Source organism: Camelina sativa, chromosome 1 (assembly GCF_000633955.1).
Source record: "Camelina sativa cultivar DH55 chromosome 1, Cs, whole genome shotgun sequence".
NCBI lineage: Eukaryota > Viridiplantae > Streptophyta > Magnoliopsida > Brassicales > Brassicaceae > Camelina > Camelina sativa.
In genome coordinates, this window is record NC_025685.1 from 14,382,691 (window position 1) to 14,394,407 (window position 11,717).

An 11,717-nucleotide genomic window follows, 5' to 3' on the forward strand; every position below is an offset into this window, starting at 1 on the left:
TTTTTTTTTTTTTTTTTTTTTTTTTTTTTTGTACATGGAGATTGGTGCATTGCTTGAGAGAGTTTGGGGTTTGAGAGACACATGAGATGATGAATCTTTGTGGCTTTGGTGTTTTGCATCTATCTATGTTTACGGAAACATCTTTGTCTCCTTTAATCCTTATTCTCCCATTGTTATGTATTCTATCTTGACAGCATAATACTACCGTTACACTAGTTAGGCCAAGCCTGCAAAGAAAAGCTGAGTAAACTCCTTTTAAGAGAAACATCAAATTTCATCTCTGATCCAACGAAATCCGATTTTAAAACTCTTATCAAACACATTCCAACATGCAAACAATAATAATAATAACAGAGCTGGCTTGAACTAAGCGTATAGTATTAAACAAGGGAGGTACTTAGTATGCTTCATGAGTGATTTCAACGCTTGGCATAACTAAGAATGGTCGAAGCTGCTAGAATGCTTGGTGTATATCGATGAGATTCCAAATCACCACAATGAATCATGTTGCTTAGTTCGCTTTCTGACGGATGCAAGAGCCGCATCAACTTTTCAGCAGCAACAACTTGTCTTTCTCTCATCTTTTCATCCAAGAGCAGTCTCCTACAAATTTCACACAACATCTCACACCATCATCGTCATGCCATGTTCTTGTTAGTTGGATAACCAAATATACGGTTAAAGTGGGCGAAAATAAATAAATATACTCTAGTGTTGAGGCGAGATTTGAAGGGTTGCAGGCTTGAAACAAAGCTTCAGGAATGATTGGTGAGTCTAGGAGAATGTTTGGGAGAGAAATATAAGGTATCTTTGCTTTGTAACGGATTATTAACTCGGTCAAAAAATGTGCTCGGTAAGCGACAAGGGAAGGCAGACGAGCGAGCTGCAACTCAAAAGCAACTGTTCCTGAAGTGCATAACGCAGCCTGACTCGCCTGTTATTATTGGAACACTGTTCAATGAGAGAATCAAGACAGAAGTGACACAGATAGAGAGTAAGAGAAAGAGGGTTTGGAGACTTACGCCAAAGGCATCATATTTAAGCTGAGTGGATCCACTCGGGACTAGTATTGCTCGAACTGGCCACTCATGGAGGGATTCTCCAATGTATTGATCAACTTGACTATTGGAAGCGACATGGATGAGCGTTACTAGTTTTGGAAATGGCTCTTTGAGTAGCTTCATTGCTTTGGAAAATATAGGTAGCATTCTTTCAACTTCTTGTAATCTGCTCCCAGGTAGCACCGAAATGACTGTGGAGTCTTCTTTCATGATTTTTTTTTAGCAATGAAACAAGAGAACAATGAGAATCAAGAAAAGTAAATTATCCAATCTGTAAGTTAAAACATTTAGATAAACTTCACATTACCAGAAGGTAGTGAGTATTTGCTTAAACTCAAGCCTTCAAGCTTTGATTCTTCTGGCTTGGACGTCCTTGTCTGCAGCAGTAAAAAGAACCATTGCACTAAGGAATCTGAGATAGTATCATAGAAACTGAAGTAATCCAAGAAGAAGAAGAAAATGCATACAATGTTGAACTCAGTAGCATCCTCAAGAACAGGATGTCCAACAAAGGTTGCTTCGAGACCATGTTCCCTACAAACCCTCTCCTCATTTGGAAGAATACAGAAAAGATGATCAACGAATTCAGAGAGACCTCCGAGTCTTGACTCTCCTCCTTTCCAAGCCCAGAACGACGGTGCCACATAGTGAAAATGCACCGGACAATTTTCCAAACGCTGCTGATTGTATCTAGCTGCAAAGCCAAAAAGCATTCCTCCATTGTCCTACATGATATATAGTGAAATTTATTCAAGTATTATTGGCTCTGTCAAGCCATTAATAACGTTCCCATTTCTTAAGCTTTTCAATAGACTATAGTTACATAAAGCTCACTTATTCCCAAGCATTGATCCTTTCTTAAAAGTGTGAAGAAACAAGTATGTATGTGTTGTTGTACCTCGTAACTCCTTAAGTAGACGAAAAGAGAAGCCTTTTGAATCAACAGTCACAACAACATGTGGATTAAACTTAACCGCAGCATCAATGGTCTCCTTCAACTTCACCTGGAATCTCAAAAAAACGAAAGTAATCAAGCAAAAGGATCTAGAGTAGCTTTATTATATCAAACCATTCGGGTTTAAGTAAATTACTCACACGGAATTTATACAGATGTGGCAAAAGCTCCCACATACCCATTACAGCCAAATCCTCCATTGGACACAATGGAGTCAACCCTTGCTTGCACATCAAGGATCTTACCACCGTATTAAACATCAATTTGTTAGAAATTAATGTTCCAAACTTTACGAAATTTTTTTCAATTGGGATATCAAAAATTAAAAACGGGAATCTTTAGAATTGGGACAAACCCAAGTGCGTACCCTCCAACTCCATTGAAACGGAGGGGTAAAGGAGAGAGCTTTTTGAGCGAGGACATAAGACGAGAGCCGATGTTATCGCCAGAAACTTCGCCGGAGACGATGAAAACTCTAAGCTCCCCATCGATTGAAGCCTTGTCGATCACTGGTTTAGTAGGTTGAAACGAGGAGTATCTCTTGATGAATGTAGTAGAGAGTGGGAAACAGAATTTGATCTTTGAAAACTGAAACATCTTCCTCTGACAAGATACAGACAGAACACAAAACCCTGACGTTGTTGTTGTTGAAAGGGCGAGCTGAGATGAGATGTCTAAGGTTTTCCCGGTGGACTCTTATGGGCCTCTTAAGCCCATTTCTTACTTTATCACCATGGCCCGTCTATGATATTTGATACAGATACCAGTGATAGTGTGATACTGAACTATAGAGCGAAGATGACAGCGATAGTAGTATGATCTATGATCTCATCTCACATAAATAATATAAAGTTACCAACAAAAGATTTTTGACGGATTTTTGGCAATATGAAAATGCCTCTTTTAGGATGTTTTACCAGTTTGGCTGTGAAAAATTAACAATTTTCTTTGAGTGAATAACTCAATCTTGCTATTGGCTACTACATACTTTCTAACACTCTTCGTAGAAGATAGAAAGACTGACTTCCACTTGCAATTAGATGGCAAAATATATAAATAAAAGAGAGGTAAAGCATTTTGGTTTTATCACAACCATAGATCTCATACGATATGCATTATGCAATTGATTCTCTTACAATATTGAACAAAACGATTTTAAATGATTACTTGATTAAAGAACATGAATTATTCAACACATAGCTAAATGATTTTAAATTCGAAACTCATCTAGTTTTAAAGTCATAGAGATCCTTTATCTTATAATTCACAAGTCACCTAGCCAATAAACATCTGCCACATAGATTTTAAAAACATTTTAAAAGATTAATTAAAATAAAACAAAAACCTATATCACCCACGATCCACAATAATTTTTCGTCGCCCATGATCCTACTTTTGGCTACTTTTTAGCCACGATCTCTATCTTCTTATACCCATATATAAGATTCGACACTCAAACAGCAAAAAATTTCTCAATCGATCCAAAACAAAATATGAGTCTCATCTTCCAAGGCTGTAAAACTTTGATCCAAAATCGCTGATACAGTGAGTATTCTAGCAACTTTTCCTTTCTATTTATTCAATGTTTTAGAGTTTTGATAAAAAAAGAATTAGTTTATGTACGGTTGTAGGGGCGAGAGGAACCTGAAGTGTTGAAGATGATATGATCAAACGCCTAAGACAGAACTTACTGAGGTATTTTGACTTCATGTATGTATCAGTTTTCCCGTTTTCTCATTAAATTAGTCCAGTGTCTCTAGAGTACATAATATATTTTCTTTTTCAGATGTTTGATGCAACAACTAACACCCTCTTGGCTGCCAGAAAGTATGAATTCTAAAACAATCACAATCAAATTCGTCTATGAAATTGTTCTTAAAGGTAACTTTTACATAATCTTCCTTTCCGAAAAAACAAAAAATTTCTCTCACAAATAGTTTAAAAAGTCTAAAATTTAATGAAGCATTATGTTACATTTTTCTCTCTCTGTGTTCTTCAAATTAATATGTGCAGTTGTGATTCTTTAAGTACTACTATTAAATATTAATATGAAGAATAGACAAAGAGACAAATGCCGTTTAGATTAGCGTATTTAATCGATGTTTGATTGTTTAGTCATGCCTGATGTATAGCTTATGTATATCATTTGTCAATTATAAAGTGTACGAATAGCATACATTATTTAGTTAATAAATGAGTTAAATAACTTTGATCACTTAATAATCTTTCTATTGTTCGTAGTAATTTTTAATTCTTTATTGCTTTTAGATGTTTTTGCAACATGCTGATTTTCTACTTCTTATTGTTTTAATTGGATTTGTAAAATTGTTTGCAGGTGAAGATCATATAAATGAATTACATATAACGTGAGAAGCCACTGCTCAGAGAGCAGATTAAGAAAAAAAAAAAAGACAGGTAGAGCGATAATACATAGTACAAAACTAAAACAAGAAATTATTAAACTAATTTTGTACCTTAATTTTTTTCGTCTTCCATTGTACTTTATTTTTATAGGAATAATTATTTCTGCTCTATTTGAATTAAAACATATATTTGTACTCAACGAACGAATTTAGGATTTTTTTTTTGAACTTCAGTCTAATTAAGCATTGTATGTTTGTGTTTTTTTTTTTTTTTTTTCTCTGTAATTGGATGTAATTTTTTGTTCTATTTATGATGTGCATCTATCTATGATGTGCAAAAATATGGCCGTGCGTAGCACGGGGTGAAATACTAGTTTAAGATAAACAATAATACCTAATCTGTTATTATGTAACGAATTATAAATATCAATCACATTAGTGTCAAATGATTTTGGATTAAAATGAAACCATAAGACAAGACTAATATTGTTGAAATGGTCTACGCAAGATGAATTATACAAGCAAGATGTGGGACAACAATATTGTAAAGAGAAGGATAATTGTGGTCCTATATGTTAATTTGGTTTTGGTAAGCCATCGTTATCCTATCTGATTTTGCTAACGACGATTTAAGTTATATTGTAGTGACTTTTCAAACTCACATTTAGTAGGGCTCAGACTTTTGTTTTGGTTAGCCATTAGTACCTTATCTGATTGAGCTGACGACAATTTAGTAATTTAGTGTGGTACCTTTCAAACTTACACTTTAGACTTGACGGCCAAATTGAATACTAGTATTTGGTGTTGAGACTTTATATCTTTCAGCATCCATGTTTCTTTGTCACTTTATATGAAACATAAATAGAACAGTGTTTTGACATACAAAGGAAAAATAAAGACCACAACTGAAATCAAAGCCTGATTGATAATAAGTAGGGCCACACAATCCTTTGAACGTATGAGGAGAGAAACAATTGGTTTTATTAAACAACATAGTTCTTTACTATTTTCAGTAAGTTCTGTTACATTTTTAAAGAGAAAGGTAAACAAACTTCATACGTAAAAATAAAATAAAATAGAGAACGATAAACAAACCTTACATAAACTTTAAAAATAAACAGAACATTTCGAAAGCACGACTCTATCATACATACTGACATTAGCTCCAGTAGACGAATTACAAGTATTGACTATTTGTTTGAGTCATCTTCTAATTTCTCCACCTTCTTAATGAATGTAACCGGTTTCTTTGGGTGCTCATTTACGGTCAGGTTAAACACATCTGGCTTTGCATAATGTCCGACCACATCGAAGTATAATTTGGCTCTTGCTATATCACCAAGATCTGGATGAGGAACGTCATCAATATGATTAGCTCAAACTAGTTAATATTTTCTCGATAGAACGTAAGATGAACAACGATAAGTGTATATATGTATACCAAGATCTGCTGTGAGGAGACCCTCTGATTCATAGTTTGGTCTGGCAAGAACTTGTCCCAAAGGTGAAATAATGACACTTCCGCCTCCAGAGACAGTAGGATCAGGATGTTTCTCGTCTATAACGTCATCAAACAAGTAACCAGTATGTTCAGGGAAATCTCAGCGCTTGCAGAACTGGTGCGCTGACAACACGAAACATCCACCTTCTACCGCAATGTGAATCATCGACGCTTGCCATTCCAACGAATAATCAGCAGTAGGTGCACAATAAATCTCAATCCCTGCGCCGTCAACATTGAAAATTGTTAGGAATGTTACATTATAAGCTAGGTGGGACTCAAAGTGTGTTACATTATAGTAAAAGTGTGACACATCTTGAACTCTAATTAGTTTTCAGTCTTAATAAGGCTTGCAAGCCCGGTTCTTCTCTAGATCTTGACTTCAAATTACTTTTCAGCCTTAATACTTTCAACTATACGACGCCCTAGTTGTTAAAAACGTTATTTTTCTTTTGTATATAATGTAACATTAAATTCAAAAAAAAAAAAAACTGACTTTTGGCGTACAATGCAGTTCTGTAGAGAGGCATCCTATTTTCCCAGCAAATAGCAGCACCGGGTTTGCAAATGGGACTATGGGAGTGTCGTAAACGGGGATGGTTGATCCATCCCCTTGACCCTAGATGCAACGTTCCAAAGATGTGGGCATGACTTTACGGTGCTTACCCATGAAGCGACCTTCAGGACTAAAGAAAAGGGCAGTGCAATAGAGTGTATACCCATCCTTCTCTATCGCCCCCATTACCAAGTGCACATTGTGTTTCCCGTCCACTTCAGCCAGCCTTTCTACTTCTGGGCCTGTAGTTTTATCACAAGAACCAAAAAAAAGGTTTAAGAAATAGTCATTTTGTGAGAGTGCTCATTTCATATGCTTGTTCCAATTAATTTCCAATCTAATAGTGACAAAATCAGAGAACTCGAAGAATCTAACCATAGCCAACAACATAACCAAATAAAAATGATAGTCCAGCAACAATATAAAAGGTAAATCAAAGAAACTTTAGAAGTGACGATAGTTTTATTTTGAGTATCATAAAAAGTTGCCAAAAAAAAAAACATTCAAACCATACAATTTTGTAACAACGTAACCTTTAAATATATCATATATCATATTAAAAATTTGTTGACAAAACAAAAAATTAATGAGATAATTATAACACATCCTATAATATGTTGCCAAAAAGAAAAAAGATACTAACAAGTAACAGAGATACTGAAGAGTACTTTATACACTGAAACCATATGGATCCGATCGTCAAGGATCCTGAACTATTATTTGTATATTCGAATTCTTGGACCCGAAAAGATTGGATCCTTTGGGGGTGTGTTGTGTTTTTTGTCGACATGGTGTGTTGTATTTATTTGGTGTTCTTGGTACTCGGATAAGCACAAAATGATTGAGCACTTTTTGTTGGGACTTATGTTATTGATTGGAAAAATACAAAAATGTATAAAAATTTTCGTTTTAGCGATAAAGACAAGATAAGAAAATGAAACAAAAAAATAGTCAACGAAGAATTCGTAAGATAGAAGTCATACCAGGAACTTGAATAGCAGAAGCATGGTACTTGCGGAACTCATCACGGCCATCTACGTTGTGCACTCCAACCGCTAAACCAAACCTAAAGCCTCGAGGATGGCCTCCGATAAAAGCTTCCGGGAACAATACTAGCTTGGCTCCCTTGCTCGCCGCCTCGGAAATATACTTCTCCGCCTTGTTTACAAATTTCAAGTATATAACGTTTTATGTCCGTAAGATTAGTCGGATTTGTATGGAAACACCCGATCGAACCCGAGTAATGGACGAAAAAAATAAAGGGAAACAATAAGTGTTAGTTACCTAATACACGGTGGAGGATTGGACGATGGTAGCTCGGACAGTGGAGGATGGGGAAACGCTGTCAACGGGAGTTGAATTGTTGACAGGATGGGACAACGCCGTCAACCGAAGTTGGGTTGCTGACTATCGAAATTTCTTCTTTGCTAGACATATTAACTTATGTATTGGTGATTACGATTTGATGACATTGAGAGAGACTTGTGAGACAAATATATATAGACTTTTTGGTTTCCCTTTTTGTCAATTTTAAATTTCTACGTGAGATGATGCCATGATGGTAACGACGCTCGAACTTTGAATACGTGGTGGAAATGCAATTATGTAGGCAACTGTCTACGTGTTCTTTTCCTTACCAATGGTTAATTTATGAGGAAGAGACGTAAATGAGATCCTCCGCTTGATATACCCCCTTGCTTTTAATTAAAATTTGATTATAAATATTTATTGGGCAACAGTTGACAAATTTTTTATAGTTTTAAACCAAAAGAGAGTATTTAATTTTTAAAGATTTATGATTTTTATCATTACAAAATATAAATTTTCGTTTTTTAAAGCGTAACTCATTATAAATTTCTTTCTATTAAGTCATTAAGTAATATCCCGCAGATATTTGCGTACACAGATTGTTATATATATTAACTTAAATTTATTTCATAATCATTAAAAACATAACAAATTAATTTAAATGTCATTAACATTTTCTTACACTTTTATTTATTTAAATCACACAATATCAAAGTATAGAACTTATTTGAATATAATCATACATACATATTTCTTCAATTTATTTCTTTTTTTTATTGTTCAATTTTGATAATAATTTTCATTAGTACTTTTGAGCATTTGAGGTATAAAAAAATATTACTAATGATAGAAACCAATTACTATGAGATTTAAATATCAAATTTAAGTTATTAAAATAAACTAACTAGAGAATTTGTTAGAATTTTTCAAAATAGGCATTTTTAACATTTTCATTGTTGATATCTTTTACACAATTACAATATATTAAATTAATTTCTAGAAATTTTTTTTTAGGTTTGGATTCTCTATTTTACATTTATAGTATAGTTTTAAGGGGCTAGGGTTTAGTATTTGGGGTTTAGGTTTTAAAATTTAGTCATTTTGTATATTAAAACAGGATATTTTTAAATGTGGACAACTTGAAAGAGTATTTTTGAAAAGTGAGATAGAAAAATTGGTATTTTTGAAAAGTGACATGGAATAACGATATTTTTTAAAATGGCCCTATAAACTAACAAATAATCTAAAGTACTTCATAATTAAAAACTAAATCATTTTGAAAGTCAAAAAATTTACATGTTTACTATAAAATCATAATAAGTGCAATCAAAGCTTTAAAGTACAATTCTCAAGATCACTTTTTAAAATAATATTTTTTTTATCTTCCCCTTAATTTAATTTATATTACTAGGTTTAGTTATATTTTTTCATCATTGTGGTAAAGGCTAGATAGAAAATAAAATATCATATTACAAAAATTTCTTTCTTGAGAACATTGCATATCTTTAAGAATTAAATAAATATACATGAAGGTGTAAAAACTAATCAAACATCTAGAGTAAAGATTAATTCAGATGATTTCTTTAGCTTGATTTTGTTATTGTGAGATGGTTAGAACCAAAATTGTACTATACTCATCAAAATTTTATTATACATATTAGAATACATATGTATTTTAAATCAAAATAATATAAGAAAACAAATAAGGAAAGAAAACATACATAAAAAAAGAAAAAAGAAAATTAAAAACAATGTAAAATATTTATTAAAGGAAAAATATATTCAAAATCTTACATGAATATATTAATTGATTTTTCAATCCCTACAAGAACATTAAAAAAGAACAAAAAAAAAATTAGGATATGAGATATGGTGTAGGAGGATGTGAGAATGGTTGTTTATAGGATAAAAAGTAATGCAAGTTACATTTCTAAAATAATTAAATTAGAAGAGTTGTAATTGTAATTGATAGTGTGTTTAATTGAAAATGAATGGAGAGAAAAATAGTTAGTTCACAATTTACGTAATTTCAAATACAATTTAGTAGTAAAGAGTGGGTTTAAATTATACAATAATGTATATGATTAAATGCGTTGCATTTTCGGTTTATTTAAAAATATATTTTAAATTTTAATATTTAAAAAATAAATACCAAATGGACGTCCCATAAACAAAGAGTGAAGATGATTAAGATGATAGTTGCACAGTTAAGATGATTAAAATAAGAGAGATTTTAATATAATTTAAATATAATTATTTAATGAATCTAATAAAAATTGGAGTTAGTGTATTTAGGTTTGAGAAAAAGATGCATGTCAAAATAATAAATGTAATATTATACAATTTCTGGTTTTAATTTGTATTTTAATGGGAAAACAAAGAAAAAGTATAAAATTGTGTTAAACAATTTCGCACTTGGCAAATTTCCATTTTTGGGATATTCCAAAAAAAAATTGAAAATAATGTATGTATTGAACTTTCGAGTAAACGTATCATTTCTATTTCAAGATCAGAAAATTATGTAGAATTTCTACCTTTTCTCTTTATTTACTTTTCTCATAGATTTTACTTTTTATGTTTTATTATAATTGTGTTAAACAATTTCGCACTTGGCAAATTTCCATTTTTGGGATATTCCAAAAAAAAATTGAAAATAATGTATGTATTGAACTTTCGAGTAAACGTATCATTTCTATTTCAAGATTCAGAAAATTATGTAGAATTTCTACCTTTTCTCTTTATTTACTTTTCTCATAGATTTTACTTTTTATGTTTTAGAACTCAAATTTGTGAAAAACATCCAAGCTAAGAGAGAATTTGGAGGTTTAGATCGGTATAGTTGCTGAGGGCTTGAGTATTTAGAAGCAGAGTTCCATGTGTGTTCTCGTGTGTAAGGTAAAAGTCGGAGTTTTAATATGAACAAGGGCTTGAAGAAAGATTGATCTTGTTCTATTATATATATCTATTAGTGTTTATGCATGTGAATCTATGCTATAGAATCTCGTCAATGTTTTTTCATGTTTTGTAAATCTGATGAGTTACTTGTTCTTGCGAATAATTAGAGTAGATATTTCGATAGTGGATTGATTTATGAGAGTACGTACGAATGATATACAGTAGAACATCTATAAATTAATACTCGGTAAATTAATAATTTCTATAAATTAATAAATTTATCCGATTCCAAGTTGGGACTAATGTAATTTTGGACATAATTCGATAATATAATAAGATAATAAGTTTTTGAAAATCCTTTGTAAATATATGGTTTCATCAATAATATAAATTAATAATTATATAAAATTATCTAAATATATGTATATAATATACACATTAATTTTTATTATAGTTTATTTTTAATATTTTTACTGTATAAAAATCTTTGAGTACTATTTTCAAAACATAATAATTGTTATTTTCATTTTAATTGATTTTATAAAAATATTAATTATAACGATTAAATCTTATTTAAATTTTTTTTTACCAAATTAGGAAAATTTCTTTATAAATTAATAATTTATCGAGAAATTGATAGTATTTTATGATATTATTGGAATACGTACTGGTACTAAGTTCTGTTTTTTTGCTTCTTTTTCGTATCTAAAATTATTTGATTAATTTGGATGCACCTTCTTCTTCAGGTACGCCACCAGATTATTGTTGGATACGCAGAATCTATGAATTTTCCATTGTTAAGAAGCAGAAGAACCCGAGGATCTTCTTCATGGTAACTGAGTTGTGCATGATTTAGTTGGAGATGTGCATGCATGCATTCATGATCAGAAGAAACTAAGACAGTGTTTTATTTATTTATGTGCAGGGCTCTCTTCTTGTGTTTACTAACACTCACTCTCTGCGTCCCGGCAACAACGAGTACAACCATCCAAGTAAATAAACCGCAAGTTCACAACACAAAATTTTATTTATATTATTGTTATATATATAACTCTCCTTTTTTTTTTTTTTTTTTTAA

At 31.8% G+C, this 11,717-nt stretch overlaps 1 protein-coding gene, 1 long non-coding RNA gene and 1 pseudogene across 3 annotated transcripts; 1 reads left to right on the plus strand and 2 right to left on the minus strand.

The window, feature by feature from the left end:
• On the minus strand, positions 1-2,641 carry LOC104790553 (probable lipid-A-disaccharide synthase, mitochondrial). The gene is made up of 8 exons (XM_010516333.1): positions 2,384-2,641; positions 2,157-2,256; positions 1,960-2,065; positions 1,529-1,755; positions 1,369-1,438; positions 1,023-1,261; positions 708-934; positions 1-603 (listed from the first exon to the last, which is right to left on the minus strand). The coding sequence occupies exons 1-8, from the start codon at positions 2,611-2,613 to the stop codon at positions 420-422; spliced, it is 1,383 nt and encodes a 460-aa protein (XP_010514635.1). The 5' UTR covers positions 2,614-2,641; the 3' UTR covers positions 1-419.
• On the plus strand, positions 3,415-4,602 carry LOC104790564. 2 transcript variants are annotated; one of them, XR_768706.2, is made up of 4 exons: positions 3,415-3,561; positions 3,631-3,711; positions 3,803-3,897; positions 4,352-4,602. It is a non-coding gene; the product is annotated as an uncharacterized LOC104790564 (long non-coding RNA). The 2 variants fall into 2 exon arrangements; XR_768707.2 differs by having other exon boundaries at positions 3,648-3,711.
• On the minus strand, positions 5,449-7,875 carry LOC104790574 (annotated as a pseudogene).